At 37.9% G+C, this 20,495-nt stretch overlaps 1 protein-coding gene across 1 annotated transcript; it reads left to right on the top strand.

Annotated features, from left to right (window-relative positions):
• The first annotated feature begins 13,041 nt into the window (after positions 1–13,041).
• On the top strand, positions 13,042–15,993 carry LOC130957859 (isoliquiritigenin 2'-O-methyltransferase-like). Its single transcript, XM_057884704.1, has 4 exons — positions 13,042–13,457; positions 15,062–15,381; positions 15,550–15,614; positions 15,694–15,993. The coding sequence occupies exons 1-4, from the start codon at positions 13,042–13,044 to the stop codon at positions 15,991–15,993; spliced, it is 1,101 nt and encodes a 366-aa protein (XP_057740687.1).
• The last annotated feature ends 4,502 nt before the right edge of the window (positions 15,994–20,495 follow it).

The following is a 20,495-nucleotide window of genomic DNA, read 5'->3' as shown; positions in this document are numbered from 1 at the left end:
TACGCATTGTAGCGACCTTCAGTTTTAAAAATATAAATATAAATAAGTTATAATTTATTTCATAAATTGGAGTTTTTTTTTTTTACCTTTAGAAATTATTTTATCATCAGTAATTGAACTAATTTTATAACTATTTGAATTCAATCAAATTCATATTCTTATATATATAAATATTTTATGATGAAATATTTTACATAATTAAAACTATAATTTTAGTTATTTATAAGAAATAAAACTTATATCTATATTTTAATTTGAGTAATTGATATTTTAATTTAAAAATAGAGTTTAGTTAATAATATTATTATCGAACTTAGCTTTGTTAATGTTTCACTAAATATCTTTCACTCTTAAGTTACTAATGTCATTTAGATTAATAACGCATATATTATTAACTTTATATATAAATTATTATTATTATTATTATTATTATTATTATTATTATTATTATTATTATTATAATTATAGCTAGCGTTATTCATTGCTAGTTCTACTAAGGAAACTTTATAATATTATAAGTTACACAATTAGATATTGTAACATTATAAGTTACGTTAATATATATAAAGAAAGAGTACTCGGTCACTTTCATAGATATAAGTTTTGTAATATAATATTATATTATTATAATTCGTTCTTAGCTTCCTTCTATATAAGTATAACCTATTATTATAATTTCCTTTCATAAAGTGTATATAAAATATAAATAAAGCTAAGGCGGCGTATTTGTATTAATCATATATATATCATTAACGTATGCGAGAAAAAAAAAAAGAAAGAACACGGAGAGAGAAGACCGAAGAGAACGTAAATCCTTCGGAACTTCCGGCTTCAATTTCTTGAAATTCGTAACTCCAATAAAAAATCTAATCCGTTTTAGGAGACATAGACGATACTGGACATTTTCTTCTTCGATAGCTCAGTCAGATAGCTTCTCCGGAGTTTTGAATATTTTGATTCCGTACGAAGGTATGGTTTTGGTTTCTCGTAGTTAATATTTAATGTCACGTGAAAACTTAGGCTAGAAGACCTTAAGATAGGAATGAACTGAGTGAATAATTGATGGTTTGTGTATATGGTATAAAATGTGAGGTTTAGCTGTTGTCAATAATTTGCTGTTGAAGTTGGTCGGTTTGGAAAAAGATTTAATATTGGTATTTGTTTGATTATGAAATAATTTGTTACTGGAAATGATTTGAGTGACTGAGAGGTGTTTGGTTTGATAGTTGGGACCCTTGAAGGGTGGCAGAAATTTAAGTCTTAGAGGAGATAATGCCAAAATTTCTTTAAGAATTGGAATTTGATTTGAGGTGGTATTTTTAAAAAGAAAGAGATTATTATGTGGCTTGTGTATTTGAGACTATTTGTTGACCCTCTGTCGCAAGATGTGACCGGGCACTTTAACTCCCCGGATTCCCCCATGGGCATGCATATAAATATGAATATTGAATATTATTGAGCTTGGAGTTTAACTCCATGGAATACTATATTATTGAGCTTGGAGTGTAACTCCATGGAATATTATTGAGCTTGGAGTGTGACTCCATGGAATATTATATTTGAGCTTGGGGTTTGACTCCATGGAATATTATTGAGCTTGGGGATGCGCGCACAGAGGGACTGTCCAATGGTTAACTACCAGGACTTGTCGGGTTGGCTGTATAACCGACAGATGAGACTCATCAGCCATAGGACAGGCATACATCATATGCATTTGTTTGTTTGCTTGAGTGTGCATTGTTTTGGTTTGCTTAACTGTTTAATTCTGCTTATCCGCTACTTGTTCTACTTGCTGTAAATGCTTCTCTACCTGTGTTTTTCTTGCTTGAACTATATGTGTATGTTTTCTGAGAAATCCTTCTTGGCGAAGGTGTAAGGAGAGAGGATTGTTCCGCCAATGATTCGGAGGATTAGAGGAGACAGAACGTGGATTATTAGGTTAAAGTTAGATTCAGAATTATAATACCTTAGACAACTTACCCAATTTCTGGTTTAGTTGAATTCTTAAGCTGAAATCTGAGTGTCGAAGTTCTAGGAATGCCTCTGGCTTTCCTGAGACCTTTTATATTAACTATGCGGGCACCTTTACCATACTGAGAACCTCCGGTTCTCATCCCATACTATGTTATTGTTTTTCAGATGCAGGTCGAGAGACACCTCGTTGAGCGTTTGGGTATCCTCCTTACGAGCGAAGAACTGTCTTTTGGACTGTCATATTTTGTTTTAGGCTATGTATATATGTTTATAGAATCTCTGCATGTATATTTTGTGTTTTGTCCCTCCTAGAGGTCGACTTGGAGATACAGGGGTTTATTTTGTGGTTTGAGTTTTATTTTGGGTTGTATATATACATAATTATGTACTCTGGTCGGCCTTAGCTTCACAGGTCGAGTCTGGAGCTTGCTATCTGAGTTTTGGAACTCTGATATGTATATATATGTGTTCAGTTATCTTTCGCTTTTACCTGTCTGTTTTACGAATATCCATGCGAGTGTGTCACGATTTTCTGTTTATTAATTTGTTTAGCTTGTTCTTCAAGGCTCCTAGATATGATTTCACCCAACTACATCTATGTAGATATCATTTTCTTTTAGAGGTCGTAATACCTTGCCACCTCTGCTTTACGACTTAAGCGTAAGGCCCTGTGTGGTAGGGTGTTACACGCATTGCATTTGCACCTAATTATAATTAACAAGGATAAATGAATGCTTCAACTTTCAACTGTATGTATTTTAAAATATAACGTGTGACATGCCTCAAATTTTGTATATTAACTTATGTATAAAAATTAATTAAATAAGATATATATTAAAATTAATTACTAAAATCAGTTATTAATATAAAATTCATGTTAAATATAAAATATATATTAAAAATGAATTAAATCATATATATTTATACATTAAATATATATATAGTATTTTAATTAAATAAGCGAAAAATTCCCACCATGTCCAATGCATAACAACCACCAATAATCATTAGTTAATTGATGTTTTAAAAGTATATGTTAGGATAATAAATTAAAATTTTTTTATTAAAAATACAAAAATTTAAATTTTTAATATATTTGTTTTGTATTTTATTATATATTTTCAAGATACATGTTAACTAAATTCTTATAAAATCTAAATCTTCTTTATCACTATTATCATCATAAATACACACAAGTCAAGTTGACTTTTTAACATTAATTGTATTTTAAGGATTTATTTTCTTTAGTTATTATTATTATTTAATTTTTTTAAACCTTTTAGTTTAACAAAAAAATAAATTCACAAAAGATTAAAATTTTATTTTTGTAAACAAATTTTTTAATTACTAATATAACTGATAACAAGCTAAGTGAGGAAAAAATATGTAGAAAAGTTTGTTTAAATATTTCTAGCTTGTAGGCTAGTTTGGTAATATGCTTATGTATAAAGTGAGCGTTTGTGAATTAAGCAAGATCATAGAAAGAGAGGCTATAAAAGTATAAATCAGTATATATATTTGTTACGGTGGGTAACCGGAGATTAATAAGATGGATGACGTTTGATGGCCCAAGTGTATGAAGGAGGAGAACTCCGGATGTATCTGCAACTCGGGAGGCTCCGTCCGACTTGCGCGCGTGAGTGAATGGGGGGTGGTGCCTGCAAAGACACTCCGATGCCTAAGTTAGCAAGAGTGTGAGCAGGTCTAGAGAGTATTGGACTTAGAGATACCTGAGGTGTGTCAGTGTACTTTATAGTGGTGAGCCAATAACCACCGTTGGAGTAGTGCCGTATCTTTAGGATATTAACCGTCCCATTATCTTAGGGAGGTTAAGATATGGCTTTGTGAAGTGGTTAGAGAGATTTTAGGGGCGGTTACTCATTTGAATGAGTGTTTATCTGCCAGCTAATCTTATAACCGACTTCTTCATACTAAGTCGTGGTTGACACCGACTTCTTAAGTGGAGGTCGGTGCTTTGCTAGGCCTAATCTATTGGATCGGGCCTTTTGGCTGGATCTGGGCCCTTAGCGTTGGGCCAGGGTATGAACAGTGCCCCTACTTGAGCTCAAGATCCTTTTAAGGCTTGGGTTCAAGTATTCAACTCGGGTTCGTAGCCGACTTTCACGGGTTTTGAAACCGACGTGATTTTTGCGACCTTTTGTTTCTGACAGTTACGTCAATTCAAGCGTCGTGTCCGTTGAGGGAGCGTTTAGGGATTGAGGGCTTTGGTAACGGTGCAGTCTCATTAATGACTGCCTCGTTTTTACCGTTATGCCCCTTAGCCTATTTATAAATACTTTCCCTCTCTTTCGTTTTTCCGTTTCTGCAATCTTTCAAACTTCTTATTCCTTGCTCGTGCTATATTCTTGTGCTTGAAGATTTCCGCTCTCTCCAACCTTCATTTCTTGGATAAAGGTTAGTTTTATTTCTTCCATGTCATGCCTTATGTTTGCATGTTTTGTTTTGTGAGTGGATAGGTTGGCCTGTAGATTCTAGCTTCGTATCTCTCCTCTTTAGGGGCCGTGTTTTTTGATTTTTTTCTTTTTCTTTTTTTTCTTTTGTAGGTTTCTGCCACTTTTCTTTATATAAAAAATGGCTTCCGTAGATGTTCTTTCTTTGTGGGTTGATGACACTGTCCTTGGGGAGGAACCCCTGGTCGACGCTGAGTTTATCACTCATCTTCGTACTCATCACCGGCTCTGTACTTCGGAGGAGGACGAGCCAAAATATGAACTGATAATCCCGGGTCCTGAAGACCGGGTCTGTTTTGGGAGAGTTAATGAGGCGGCCCCTCATTTTTTCTTCATGTATGAATGTATGATCACCCGTTTGGGTGTTTTTCTTCCTTTCTCTGATTTCGAGATATCTGTTTTGCACCACTGTAGAGTTGCCCCTACTCAACTTCACCCAAATTCTTGGGGTTTTTTGAAGATCTATCAGTTTGTTAGCCACGCTCTGGACTTTCCGACCTCTTTGAGGATTTTCTTCTTTCTCTTTCATATGACTAAGCCCTTTAGTGGGTTAAACAACAAACAGCAGTGGGTATCCTTCCGAGCCATACAAGGTCGGAGGATTTTCACCCTTTTTGACGAATCTTTTCATGACTTCAAAAACTATTTTTTCAAAGTACAAGCTGTAGAGGGTCACCACCCCTTCTTCCTTGATGAGCACTCTTCCCCTCGGTTTCCCCTTTATTGGTTGGCGGCCTCCCCTTGTGAAAAGTATGGTCCAGATGACCTGGACGAGGTGGAGGCGGCCATTGTGGGGTTTTTCCGAGAAGCGTGGGGGAGGGCCCCATACTTGGATACCAGAAAAATCCTCCAGGAAACGCCGACTTTTGTTCAATCTCAATTAGGTAGTGCATGCATTCCTGATTTCCGAGTTGTTTCTACCGACTTGAATGTTGCCGACTTATAACTGTTGGTTGTTTTTCTTGTAGATATGGCAAAGAAGAATGCTCAGGAGGCTTACCAAAGGGTCCAGGAGGCTAAAGCGAAGTCCCGGGCTAGGTCCGGGGGTGCCAGGGCAGTAATCTCTCCTCCTCCTCCTCCTCCTCCTAAGAATGTGGGCACTCCCTCTCAACCCATTGTCATTTCTTCCTCAAGTTTGTCTCGACCACCTCCTTCTGCCCAAATTCTCTCCGAGCCAGAGAAGAAGAAGCGCAAGACTTCAGAGTCTGGCTCTTCTTCTTTTGATGGTGGGGTTAAGGCGGATGCTCTTGCATTCGTCCGAAAGAACATCTATCCTTTTATAAGTATGGATGATGTTTCTGTTCGAAACCACCTTACCACCATGGCCGAGGAGAGTTTTAGGACAGCGGGTGTTTGTGGCAAACTTTTGGACATTTTTGAGAAGACTCCCCTCAGCTCCTTGGGGGCAACCTCAAAGGTTGAGGAGTTAGAGGGGAGGCTTCTTCTTTTTGAAAAACATGAGAAAGAGTTGAAAGAGGAGAGAGATAAGTTGAGGAAGGAGAGGGATCACCTTAGGGAGGAGGTGGGTAAGCTGCGGGCTCAATGTACTTTGGAGGCGAATTTGAGGAAAACAGCACAAGACAGCTATCATAGTTTATTTCAAGATATTGTGGCTGTGAGGAAGGACTTGCTGAATTCTCGGAACGCATACGCCGAGTTGGAGGACTCCATTGCTGATGGGGCCGAGGAGTCTTGGAGAATATTCCTGGAACAAGTCAGAGTTATTGCTCCCGACTTGGACCTTTCTCCTTTACATCCTGATAAAGTAGTTATTGATGGTGTCATCGTTGATCCTCCTGTCCCCGAGGTTGTTTCTGAGTCGGATCTGAAGACTCGGGGGCAGAGGATTATTGAGTCTCCTCCTCATTCTAAAGATGCTCCGAGTCCTTCCTCCGTTCCTCCGACTGGTCCTGGCGGCGCCCCTCCTGAGTCTGGCGGCGATGATTCCTCTACTCCTTTGAAAAGATAACTTTATTTTTGTGGCTATGTGGGGCTCGGCCTGTGAGCTCCCCCCTTTTTTAAACTTGTTTATGTGTTGTTTGATGATGTTTGAACAATTTTCCTTTGGCCTTTTAAGGCCGTAAACAAAATCGTTTCTGGCGAATGCCCTTTTAAATAAGGGTGCGAGAATAAATACCCTTTTTTGGATAAGGGTTTTTAGTTACCTTGTGCGTGTATGCTTTCGATATTTCAAAAATCCTTTTGATCTCTTTCCGAAAACCTTTTTGTTGGCTTGTATCGTTTTCGTTTAAGGGCTTTTATGCAGCCTTTAAACTCTTCTCAGGTTTTCTAATCTCTTTTTGTTATCCTTTATACTCAACTTTGCCTTGGCGAGTTTTTATGACTTAGATTGTTTTTGTGATGCGTTTTTCATCGACTCGGAGTATTTTCGAGTTTGTTTTACCCGGGTTCGTGTTTTGACTTAAGAGCCGGACTGTTCCCGAGTTTTTTACGATCAACTTATACAACCTCTTTACACCGACTTGTACCTCGTCGTTTTATCCTGACGACCATCTAGGTCGGTTCATGGGATTTTTACGTTTTGTCGAGCTTAAGTCGGCGCGTTTCGTAGGAAAACTTAGAAAAAATAGGATATTATATAAGAGACATTGCAAATGAAAAAAGATCTTTATTAATTAGGAAGGTACCTTCTTGCTACTAAGGGTCTTTAATAGCCTTATTTTCCCTTAGCCTCTACTATGATGCCTCGTTAAAAACCCTTCTCCAGAAAAAACCCTTTTTTGGGAAAAAATCGTGAAGTTGGGAAAAGAGTACATCAGGGAGTAGAGTTCGCTTTTAACTGTAGTACCTTTTCATATTACAAGCATGCCACGACCTTGGTAGCTCAGTTCCGCTTAGGTCGGTTATTTTATAATAACCTTTCCCTAATACTTCTTTGATTTTGTATGGTCCCTTCCAGTTTGCGGCGAGCTTTCCTTCTCCTAATTTGTTGACTCCAATGTCATTTCTGATTAGGACCAAGTCATCTGTAGCAAATGTTCTTCGAATGACTTTCTTGTTGTACCTTGTAGTCATTCTTTGCTTTAGCGCAGCTTCTCTTATCTGGGCATTTTCTCAGACTTCGGGGAGCAAGTCGAGCTCCTCTTTGTGTCCCTGTATATTTCCGACCTTGTCATGGAGAATTACCCTTGGGCTTTGCTCATTGATTTCTATTGGAATCATGGCTTCCACGCCGTAGACTAGTCGGAAAGGTGTTTCTCCCGTGGCAGATTGGGGTGTTGTCCTATAAGCCCATAACACTTGAGGGAGCTCTTCAGCCCAAGCTCCCTTTGCTTCCTGCAGTCTTTTCTTTAATCCTGCCAGTATGACCTTGTTAGCTGTCTCGGCTTGCCCATTGGCTTGTGGGTGTTGCACCGAGGTGAACTGGTGCTTGATTTTTAGACTGGCTACTAGATTTCTGAAGGTGGCATCGGTAAATTGGGTTCCATTGTCTGTAGTGATGGAATGAGGTATTCCATATCTTGTGATGATGTTTTTGTAGAGGAACCTGCGACTTCTTTGAGCGGTGATAGTGGCTAATGGTTCTGCTTCTATCCACTTTGTGAAGTAATCTATTCCCACGATCAAGTATTTGACTTGTCCTGGTGCTTGGGGAAAAGGGCCTAACAAATCCATCCCCCATTTTGCAAAGGGCCAGGGAGAAGTGATACTGATGAGCTCTTCCGGTGGAGCTACGTGGAAATTCGCATGCATCTGACATGGTTGGCACTTTTTCACAAAGTCTGTGGCATCTTTTTGCAAGGTCGGCCAATAGAATCCTGCTCGGATTATTTTCCTGGCGAGCGACCTTGCTCCGAGATGGTTTCCGCAGATCCCACTATGTACTTCTTCCAACACCTCGGTGGTTCTTGAGGTCGGTACGCATTTTAACAATGGTGTTGATATCCCTCTTCGGTAGAGGACATTTCTCACCAAAGTATAATGCTGTGCTTCCCTTCGGATCTTTTTAGCTTCTTTTTCCTCTTTAGGGAGGATGTCGAATTTTAGGTATTCGATTAAGGGATTCATCCATCCGAAGTTTAAACCGACTATCTCAAGTACCTCCTGCTTATCTTCTGTTTTTGCAACTGAGGGCTCTTGGAGGGTTTCTTGAATCAGGCTTCTGTTGTTCCCTCCTGGTTTGGTACTTGCTAACTTGGAGAGGGCATCCGCTCTACTATTTAGATCCCGAGTTATGTGCTTGACCTCGGTTTCCGCAAAGCGCCCAAGGTGCTCCAAGGTTTTTTCCAAGTACCTCTTCATATTGAGGTCCTTTGCCTGATACTCCCCGTTTATTTGGGAGGTCACCACCTGTGAGTCGCTGTAGATCATTATCTTTGTAGCACCAATTTCTTCTGCTAGCTTTAACCCGGCAATCAAGGCTTCATATTCTGCCTGATTGTTTGAAGCCGGGAATTCAAATTTTAAGGAAACCTCTATCTGGGTTCCTTTCTCATCTACTAATATTATGCCTGCGCCGCTCCCTGTCTTGTTGGAGGATTCGTCTACGTAGAGTTCCCATGTAGTCGGCTTTTGCTCTTGTTCTCCTGCACATTCTGCAACGAAGTCGGCGAGGCATTGGGCTTTAATTGCTGTCCGAGTTTCATATCTCAGATCAAACTCGGAGAGTTCTATCGCCCATTGAACCATTCTCCCTGCAACATCCGTCTTTTGGAGGATTTGCTTCATGGGTTGGTTTGTGCGGACTCTTATTGTATGAGCCTGGAAGTAAGGTCGTAACCTTCGTGAGGCTATCACTAAGGAGTAGGCAAACTTTTCTAGCTTGTGGTACCTTAGTTCTGGGCCTTGTAGGACCTTACTGATAAAGTAGACCGGGTGTTGTCCGACCTCATCTTCTCTTATCAGGGCTGACGAGACAGCCCTGTTCGCTACGGAGAGGTATAGGACGAGGTCTTTCCCTGGTATCGGTCGGGTTAAGATAGGAGGTTGGCTTAAGAATTTTTTGAACTCTTGGAACGCCTCCTCGCATTCCGGAGTCCATTCGAATTGGCACCCCTTCCTTAATAAGGAAAATAGTGGAAGGGATTTTAGTGCTGATCCTGCCATAAATCTGGAAAGGGCTGCAAGTCGGCCGTTGAGCTGTTGAACCTCTCTCAAACAAGTCGGGCTTTTCATTTCCAGGATGGCTCTGCATTTATCGGGATTGGCCTCAATCCATCTCTGTGTTAGCATGAATCCTAGAAATTTTCCTGCTTCGACCGCGAAGGCGCATTTTGCAGGATTTAGTCTCATCCCATGCAACCTTATGGTGTCAAAGACTTGTGAGAGGTCGGTTAAGAGGTCGACTTCTTCCTTGGTCTTTACTAGCATGTCGTCGACGTATACCTCCATCAGGCTCCCTAAGTGGGGGGAAAACACTTTATTCATCAACCGTTGGTATGTGGCTCCTGCATTCTTTAATCCGAATGGCATGACCACATAGCAATAGTTTGCCCTCGGAGTGATGAAAGATGTTTTCTCTTGGTCGGGCTCGTACATCGGGATTTGGTTATATCCCGAGTAGGCATCCATGAATGATAAGTATTGGTACCCCGAGCTGGAGTCCACCAGGGTATCAATACTCGGTAAGGGATAAGGGTCCTTAGGACATGCCTTATTCAAGTCGGTATAGTCGACGCACATTCTCCATTTACCATTTTGTTTTTTGACTAGCACTACATTGGCTAGCCACGTTGGGTATTTGACCTCTTTAATGAAGCCGGCTTCTAGGAGCGCCTGCACTTGCTCTTCTACTATTAGGGCTCGTTCTGGGCCGAGCTTGCGTCTTCTTTGCTGTACAGGTCGGGATCCTGGGTAAACCGAGAGTCTGTGGGACATGAGCTCGGGATCAATCCCGGGCATGTCGGAAGCCTTCCATGCGAAGAGGTCAGAATTAGCTCTTAGGAGTTCACCCAACTTTTGTTTCAGGGTTTCCCCTAGGTTGGCTCCTATGTAGGTGTTTTTTCCTTCCTCCTCACCGACTTGTATCTCCTTGGTTTTTCCTCCCGGTTGGGGTCGCAGTTCTTCTCTGGTCCTTGTGCCGCCTAGCTCTATGGTGTGGACTTCTTTGCCCTTTCCTCTCAAATTTAGGCTTTCATTATAGCACTTCCTCGCCAATTTTTGATCTCCTCTTACCGTTGCTATTCCCGCTGAAGTCGGGAATTTCATGCAAAGGTGGGGAGTGGATACCACTGCTCCGAGGCGATTAAGGGTAGTCCTGCCAATTAAGGCATTATAGGCTAATCCTTCATCGATGACTATAAAGTCTATACTCAGAGTCCTTGATTTTTCCCCTCTTCCAAAAGTGGTGTGAAGGGGCAAGAATCCCAGTGGCTTTATTGGCGTATCCCCTAACCCATATAAGGTATCGGGATAGGCTCTCAACTCTTTTTCATCTAACCCTAGCTTATCAAAGGCGGGCTTAAAAAGGATGTCCGCCGAGTTTCCTTGGTCTACTAGGGTTCTGTGGAGATGGGCATTGGCTAGGATCATAGTTATCACCACGGGATCGTCGTGCCCGGGGATTATCCCTTGCCCATCTTCTTTTGTGAATGAGATAGTGGGGAAGTCGGGTGTCTCTTCCTCGACTTGATATACTCTTTTGAGATGTCTTTTGCGAGAGGATTTAGTGAGGCCCCCTCCCGCAAATCCTCCCGAGATCATATGAATATGTCTCTCTGGAGTTTGTGGTGGTGGATCTCTTCTATCCATATCATCTCGCTTTCTTTTCCCGTGAGTGTTCGACCTTTCCATGAGATATCTATCAAGCCGACCTTCCCTAGCCAGATTTTCTATCACATTTTTGAGGTCGTAACAATCGTTGGTGGAGTGACCATATATTTTATGGTACTCGCAGTAGTCGCTGCGGCTTCCCCCTTTTTTGTTTTTAATAGGTCTAGGGGGTGGCAGCCTTTCAGTGTGGCAGATCTCTCTGTATACATCCACTATAGAAGTTTTGAGAGGAGTATAAGAGTGATATTTTCTAGGCCTCTCGAGACCGAGTTCTTCCTTTTTCTTGACTTCCCTTTCCCTCTCCTTAGATGAGGGAGGGGGTCCAGGTCGCCAACTCAGGTCTCTTAATTTCGCATTCTCCTCCATGTTGATGTACTTTTCGGCCCTTTCTTGTACATCACTTAGAGAAACGGGGTGCCTTTTAGATATGGACTGTGAGAAGGGACCTTCTCTGAGCCCATTGACTAACCCCATTATGACTGCCTCTGTGGGCAGGTCTTGGAACTCCAAACATGCCTTATTGAACCTTTCCATATAGGCTCGCAAAGACTCTCTGACCTCCTGTTTTATTCCCAGGAGGCTCGGTGCATGTTTTACTTTATCTTTCTGAATTGAGAACCTCATCAAAAACTTCCTTGAGAGGTCTTCAAAGCTGGTGATTGATCTTGGTGGGAGGCTATCGAACCACTTCATTGCCGCTTTCGATAAAGTGGTCGGGAAAGCTTTGCATCTCGTAGCGTCGGAGGCATCAGCTAGATACATCCGACTTTTGAAGTTGCTTAGATGATGCTTTGGATCTGTGGTCCCATCATAGAGGTCCATATCAGGGCTTTTAAAGTTTCTCGGAACTTTTGCCCTCATTATGTCCTCGCTGAAAGGATCCTTTCCACCCGGGAATTGATCTTCTTGGTCGTCGCGGGAGTTATGACCCTTGAGGGAAGATTCTAGCTGTAAGAGTTTTCTTTCTAACTCTTTTCGCTGTTCCATCTCCTCTTTGAGGTACCTTTCAGTTTCCTTCTGCTTCTCCCGCTCTTGCTCCAATTGTTCTAGGCGACTGTGGACTAACCCCATTAGTTCAGTTATGTGGGATGGTCCACCCTTTCCTGATTCTCGCTCGTCTGAGGGATTTGCCTTCGGGTTTTTTACCCCGGAGGTGCCCTCTCTATGCTGATCATTAACTTCTTGGTGGAGGGTTAAATCCACATTGTCGTTACCTGCGTTCAGATTCTCTTCTTCGGAATCCGTTTCCGCATGAACTTCTTCGTGGGATCTATCCGCCATCGATGGATGATCTCTCGGGTCCCCGGCAACGGCGCCAATGTTACGGTGGGTAACCGGAGATTAATAAGATGGATGCCGTTTGATGGCCCAAGTGTATGAAGAAGGAGAACTCCGGATGTATCTGCAACTCGGGAGGCTCCGTCCGACTTGCGCGCGTGAGTGATTGGGGGGTGGTACCTGCAAAGACACTCCGATGCCTAAGTTAGCAAGAGTGTGAGCAGGTCTAGAGAGTATTGGACTTAGAGATACCTGAGGTGTGTCAGTGTACTTTATAGTGGTGAGCCAATAACCACCGTTGGAGTAGTGCCGTATCTTTAGGATATTAACCGTCCCATTATCTTAGGGAGGTTAAGATATGGCTTTGTGAAGTGGTTAGAGAGATTTTAGGGGCGGTTACTCATTTGAATGAGTGTTTATCTGCCAGCTAATCTTATAACCGACTTCTTCATACTAAGTCGTGGTTGACACCGACTTCTTAAGTGGAGGTCGGTGCTTTGCTAGGCCTAATCTATTGGATCGGGCCTTTTGGCTGGATCTGGACCCTTAGCGTTGGGCCAGGGTATGAACAATATTATATAGCAATATGAGTTCCAGCAATAATAATTCCCAGAAGGAGGTTGACCATGATGCTTTGACTAAAGCTTCTTCAGTAGCACTTGCTCAAGTGTTTTCTTCAGTCTTGGAGGCTGCTGTTGATATGAACTTGTTTGATATCATATCAAAGGCAGAGAGCTCGTTAGGCATGTCAGCTTCTGAGATTGCATCTAAGATTCCAAAGCAACACAGTGAGATGGGTAGTAGACTTGAACGCATGCTGCCATCATTGGTGGCTCATTCTCTTCTCTCTTGCTCCATTCGCACCATTAATGAAGACGGTGACACTGAGAGGGTTTATGCAGTTTCCCCTGTTGGACAATACTTTAGACCTAGTCATGATCAATCGGAAAACTCCTTGGCTGCACTCTCAACTTTAATCTATCGAGGATATCGTCATGTTTGGTAACTGTTTCTCAAATTCTATTATTAATTATTTATTCAATGTTAAGCATTTTAATTAGATCATTACCATTTTTTATTGCATTTGTCTTACAGTTAATACTAGTTAGCTTCTCATTTTTTTTTCTACTCAAAATATTGCTATTGACGAGACTACGTGCTTGATTGGGTGCCATTAAATCAATAATTTTTTCATATTTTTTTAATATTTTTGGTAAATTTTTTAATAGTAAAAATAAAAGTATTAAAAAAATAAAAAATATATTATTTTTGAGAAGTTACAATTTACATCTCTTTTTAAAAGATGTTTGGATTTGTTTGGGTGAATTTCTAAAGAAAAATTAATACACAGATCAATCCCTAAGATTTTATATTACTCCGGCAGACAAATCAGTCCCCAGATCATTTTTCGGCAGAATAATTACTCATATCAGTCCCCAAAAATTTTAAAAATAGACATTTTAGTCCCAAAAAAAAACTAATGTACAAATCAATCCCCAACTTTTTCTCTATTAGACATAATAGTTCTCCGTCCAAAAATAAAATAAAATAATTATTATTATTAATTAATTGCATAATAATATTGTACTATATTTTTTAGACAAAAATAATGATAAATTTATTCATTAAATTCTTATATATATATATATATATATATAGTCACTCAATAATAATAATAATAATAATAATAATAATAATAATAATAATAATAATAATAATAATAATAATAATAATAAAATTATTAGAGATTTTTTTACAAAAAATTTAAAGTTAAAACTATTTGATATTTTTGTATTTAATATAATAAAAAATACCCTATATAAAAATATATATATTTGTATTAAGAAAAGATTTTAATTTAAATTTATGTTAAATACATATTTTTTTAATGCAAATATATTTTTTAAAATAGTATATTTTTTTATTATATTAAATACAAAAATATCAAATCATTTTAACCTTAAATTTTTTGTAAAATAATTTCTAATAATTTTATTATTATTATTATTATTATTATTATTATTAATAAGTCACTATATATATATAAAATCTTTTCTTTTAATACATATTTTTTAATATAAACATATATTTTTTTTACATAAGACATCTTTTGATTATATTAAATATAAAAATATCAACTGTTTTAACCTTGAATTTTTTGTAAAATAATCTCTAATAATTTTATTATATAAGAATTTAATGAATAAATTTATCATTATTTTTGTCTAAAAAATACAAAAAATATAGTATAATATTATTGTGCAATTAATAATAATAATTATTTTATTTTATTTTATTTTTGGACGAAGGACTATTATGTCTAATAAAAAGAAACGTTGAGAATTGATTTGTATATATATTAGTTTTTCTTGGGGACTAAAATGTCCGTTTTTAAAATCTTTGAGAACTGATTTGGGTAATTACTCTGCCGGAAAATTAACTGGGGACTGATTTATCTGTCGGAGTAAAATCTTGAGGATTAATCTATGTATTAATTTTTCTTGGAGACATAAATTTTAAAATCTTGGAGACTGATTTGGATAATTACTCAAACAAAAGCAGTAATTAGGAGGATAATTAAATAATTTTTATTTTCTTCAAAATAGGAAAGATACAAAAGATGCAATATTGGATGCTAACAATCACAACCATTTCCAAAGAATGTATGGAAAGATGGCATTTGAATATATGGAAACAGACAGAGAGTTAGGTAACCTTTTCGGAGAAGCAATGTCTCAAGCAGGGCCTTTAGGAGTGAAATCAATCCTTGATGCATATAAAGGAGGCTTTGATGGAATATCAACGTTAGTTGATGTAGGAGGTGGATATGGACAAGTCCTCAAACAAATTCTCTTCCAATATCCATCAATTAAAGGAATTAATTTTGATTTGCCTCATGTTGTGAAAAACGCACCCCCTCATCCAGGTAATTAGTTAATCGGTAACGGTAGAGAGACAAAAAATAAATAAATAAATAAATAAAGTAAGTTTTGACTATTTTTAGTTAATTTTTTTTATTTACCAAATATTTTGGTTAGTCTATTGTCCACATTATAATATTCACTGATTTATTAATTATTTTATTTACACGAAGGGATAGAGCATATCGGGGGAGACATGTTTGAAAGTGTTCCAAAAGGAGACGCCATTTTGCTCAAGGTTTGTATAGCTGCAATGCAAAAGAATCATTCAAATTTGTTTATCAATCTAACAACTTATTAAGTCATTATTTGATCAGCATGTATGTCATGACTGGGGAGATGAAGAATGTGTCAAGTTTTTGAGAAAGTGCTACGAAGCTTTGCCAGCAGATGGGAAGGTTATAGTTTTGGAGATTTTAGTGCCAGAAATTCCCAAGTCAACATCGAAGGATATTTATGCTGTGGACATGGATTACGGTATGTTTCTAGTTCATGGTGGAAAGGAAAGAACCGAGAAACAATATGAGAAATTATGCAAGAGGTCGGAATTTTCCAGATTTAAGGTTGCTTGCAATGATTCAACTGCCATTAATGCAGTGATGGAGTTTTACAAATAAAAATGAATTTCTTTCTGTAACTTGTTATCCTTAAGAGTGGAGTTGAATGTCTGAATTTCTCTGTAAAATTTGGTGTAATTTGAGAAGGTGAAAATAATAATGCACTCAAACTATTGGGAATATATACACGTGTGTGTGTAAAATGGAAGACCTCTTAATAATAGAGAACAAGCTAAGGGATCGAACAACTCATATATATATATATATATATATATATAATTCTTACATTTTGCTATCTTCGTCTAGATAAGCTTCCAATTTTCCACTATATTATAAATAAAAAAGTAGTCTAATTAAAAAAAAAAGTATTATCTAACTTAGCTTGCATTGTATGTATTATTATATCGTCATATTTCTTTTTCTGTTTCACTGTTTTTGGTTTAGATTTGATATTACTGTTCTGATAAAACTGTTCAAGTCGTTTACGCTGTTTTATGTATTTCTAGTGAATAGTTTTACGTGTGTTTTCATCTGTTTTTGTGCATGTTTTGTGCATGTTTTGCATGTTTTGAAGTGAGTTTGCATACATATAAATTTTGTATTGTATTTCAAGTGAAATTATTTTTTGGTGTATATAACCGATTTTTGGGTATATGTCAGAATTCGAATGTGACTCGTGCTTCTAGTGGCATTTTGAGCTTAAATATCATTCTAAACTCGTATAATGTCATGTAATCCCAAAAAAATAGAGGTGTATGGGACTTATATATATATATATATATAAAGAGTATTGAAGTGTAACCGGTGCTTTTACACTTGTGCTTGACCTTATAATGTCATTGTATGCATATTTGGTTGAGTTGAATATCATTTTGAACTCATTTAATTTTGCATAATCGAAAAAATAATAGTGTATAGGACTAGATTTGAGTGTATGAAGCTGGTATTTGGGTGTATGTGGATGTTATTTGGGTGTATGTGTCAGTTACTTCCCTAATATTTTTATCTATTGAGTGAAAAGTTTGAAACGATGAGCGAGGCAAAGAAGGTCATCGTTCGCGAATTAGGATTTGGTGGCCTCATGCACATCTCGTCAATAAATGTGCCACACAAACTTTTAAAGAAGTTGGGTAATTCCTTTAATTTGGACAAAAACAAACTGGACACAAGCCACGGTTCGTTTAAAATTAAACCGAAAGTAATAGGGGGCTGCCTTTGGCCTCAATGCATCAGGTAACTGATTATGGAAAATTTCTATACTTGCATTTTCTGTAATCTATTTTTTTTTAATATCTTATTCTGATCTCATGTAATCAAGTAATAAATTTAGGTGTATATGAGTGATATTTGGGTATATTTTAAGTGAGTTGGTGTATAAATTATTTTCTTTTTTATAGGAGATCAATTTTTCAATAAAGTGAGTTTTAAGGATCTTTCTAAGAAAAAAAAAGTCATTTTTAGAAGGTTTCAGGAAAAGACATTAAAGAATATGACCGATGAGATGATGAATATCGGTGTTGGCAACGACCAAGATCGCCTGATGTCCAAGAGGATTTTCATCCTCTATATTCAAATGGCGTTCTTGTTGCCAACTACGATAAACAAAATATCTCCTATCCACCTAGCTCCAATTTTTTGGATGGACAACCTAACGGAGGGCAACTGGGGCACCCATGTGCCCAATTTCATCATCAAAGGCGTAATCAATTACCGTTTGGAAAAGAAAAAATCGATTGACGGCTGCCTCTATGCCTCGATGATAGTCTATTTTCATCTAACATAACACACAGACAAAAAGACAGAAGCAATCCCTAGACTTCCCTGGGTTAGCCACTGGAAGTGAAAAAGAAGTTAAACGAAATGAAAAAAAAAGAAAAAAAAAAGAAAAAAAAGACAAAAAAAGGCAAGTTCATCTGAGAGTGATTCATTGGAAACTAAACTTGATTTTTTCTTTGAGTCTGAGTCTGAACAAGACTCAGAGGAAGCAACAAAAAGAAGGAAACCACCCACTAGGACAGCTAAAAAGTAAGTAATATTTTTTAGTATATTTTGTCATTTTTAAGATATTTTTTGGTAATGATTGTTTGCCTTCTAAAATGGTATCCAGAAAAAAAGAAGTAAATAGATTCCACTTCAGAAAGTGCAAGTGAATCCGATGATAAGTAAGATTCTGAAATTATCATTACATCGCTTTCTTTTCTGTTTATTATCAAAATTTGATGTATCAACAGATTGTTTCTCATTTAATTTCAAGGAGTAAGGAATTGTCGGCTGAGATGAAAGAGAAGTGCTACCTTTGGGCCACACGTGTAAAGACATACAAGGATGGAAGTACTAATGAGTATGACCCAGTGTACACCCTCAATTTCCAACAACCATTGATACTGTCAAAAATTCACTTTGCATCTCTAGCAGCTAACAAATATATCAAAGCTGAGGTAAAATTAGGATAAGGTTAACGATTTTATTATGACATGTGACTGCAATGTTGATTGATGTGATTAATTTGAATTTTTTTTCTCTAGATTGTCAATGCTATGTGTCTGATTCTGAACAGACAAAATATTAAAAGATTTGAAAAAAAAATTGACTGTCTCTCCACTAATATTGTAGTAAAGTGTATTGGACTCAATTTTAGGTGTATTTGTGTAATGTTTTGGGTGTATTAAATATTTCTTTTGGTGTTTTACAAATGCTCTAGAACATTGCTATTGGGAATCATGGGGTCGTTCTTACAACCAAAACAAAAAAAAAGTCATTTATGATTGAGGACTACAAAATGTTTATACTTTGGACCTTAAAAAATTAGCATCCCATCCATATGTAAGTTTTCGTTTCTAAATCTTCTGATCATAATTCTTTGGTTATGTAGCAAAATAAACCAAATAGAATTAGGTAACAAAAAGACAACAAATAAACCAAAATAACACAAAACAGTCCCCAAGTCATCTCCGGCATTGCCATCAATAATAAAAAGAATCCACACCTCTCCACTCGTTGCAGCAAAACAAGGTCAAGTTGATAATTTCTTCTACACCTTTACTTTTATTCTAAAAAATTCATCTATTCTTTTCTAGCCAAAGGTTTCAAATAATTGCACAAAAACATATCAACCACTGTTTTCGATCCTCCTTCCTACGCGGTTCTTCTGTCCAGCTAAGAAAATGTTCCTTTATCAAACCTAGAAAAGCCAACTACCAGCCAAATACTGCTATCCACTCACTCCACACTCGCCAAGAAAATTCACAACCAAGAAACAAGTGATGGACCCGTTCAACATCCTTGTTACATAAAACGCATCCATTATCTTTTACACCCCCAAGCCAATGGACAAGCCGAAATAGCCAACAAAGTTATATTGGCCGGGCTGAAATGGAGATTACAAGAAGCAAAGGGAGCTTGGGCCGAGGAACTTGCACAAGTCCTATGGGCGTATCGAACAACACCACATTCCACTACAAACGAATCCCCATTTCGACTAGCATACGGAGTGGAGGCAATGATTCCAATAGAAGTTGAAGAAGGGTCTCCCCGAGTAGTCCACTACAATGAACAAACCAACTCTCAACTTCAAAGAGAAGAGCTCGACCTACTTCCAGAAATCCAAGAAAGAGCTCGGATCAAAGAAGAAGCACTAAAGTGGCGAATGGCTTCCAGGTATAATCAAAAGGTAGTGCCAAGAGACTTCATGGAGAACGATCTCATCTTAATCCGAAATGATATTGGAACAACTCGACTTGGAGAAGGAAAGCTGGCAGCTAACTGGAAAGGACCCTACCGAGTCACAAAAGTACTGGGGAAGGGCTACTACAGACTGTCTGAACTCGAGGGACGAGATCTCCCTAGATTATGGCACGCCTGTAACCTAAGAAGGTACTATAGCTAGGAAAGGTAAAAGATCTCAAGATGCACTCTTTTTCCTTAAAAAGTTTTTTAATGAGGCGTCAAAGATTGAGATTTAATCCGACTTAAGGGTATGAAAAATTCCCGCCTGTATATATTTGCACTTTCTTTAAATAAAAATACATTTCATATTTTCTACAAAGTGCTCAAGACGCATTAATCTGAAGCATTCATCGTCCGATTATAAAGCAACGGATTGAACAAGAAGTGAAAAACAGATTCACTATACGATTTTGATAGGAATAATCGACCGACAAAGGTGAAAACGCAATTCACCTAAAGGTCGATTAAACCAGGACAGAAATCACAATCTACAAATCGGCAAAAGATGAACACAGAATAATGCAAGAAGTTATCGAAAGTGATCCCAAAAAAGAACCTGACGAGGTCTTATGGATTGCTATATAATAACTTAAAAAGACTGACCGACACCAAAAAGTCGGACCAAGTCAACCCAAGTTATCAGCAAATCCTTGGAAAGAGGTCTGGCCAACCCTATTAAAGAGGAATTGCTATAACTTAAGAAGAGATCGACCTAACGAAGTCGGTCTCCTACAAAACAAGTTGTAAAAGTAATCCCTGAAAGAGACCTGACAAAGGTCCAAGAAAGAGGATTACAAAAACAACTTAGAAGAGATCGACCTAACGAAGTCGGTCTC

The sequence above is a fragment of the Arachis stenosperma genome, chromosome 10 (genome assembly GCF_014773155.1).
Source record: "Arachis stenosperma cultivar V10309 chromosome 10, arast.V10309.gnm1.PFL2, whole genome shotgun sequence".
Classification (NCBI taxonomy): Eukaryota; Viridiplantae; Streptophyta; class Magnoliopsida; order Fabales; family Fabaceae; genus Arachis; species Arachis stenosperma.
This window is presented reverse-complemented; position numbering and strand designations above follow the sequence as displayed.

Coding starts and splice junctions, on each gene's coding strand:
- LOC130957859 (XM_057884704.1), top strand. CDS start 13,042: ATGAGTTCCAGCAATAATAATTCCCAGAAGGAGGTTGACCATGATGCT. Junction 15,382..15,549: donor AAACGCACCCCCTCATCCAG/GTAATTAGTTAA, acceptor ATTTACACGAAG/GGATAGAGCATATCGGGGGA. Junction 15,615..15,693: donor GAGACGCCATTTTGCTCAAG/GTTTGTATAGCT, acceptor TTATTTGATCAG/CATGTATGTCATGACTGGGG.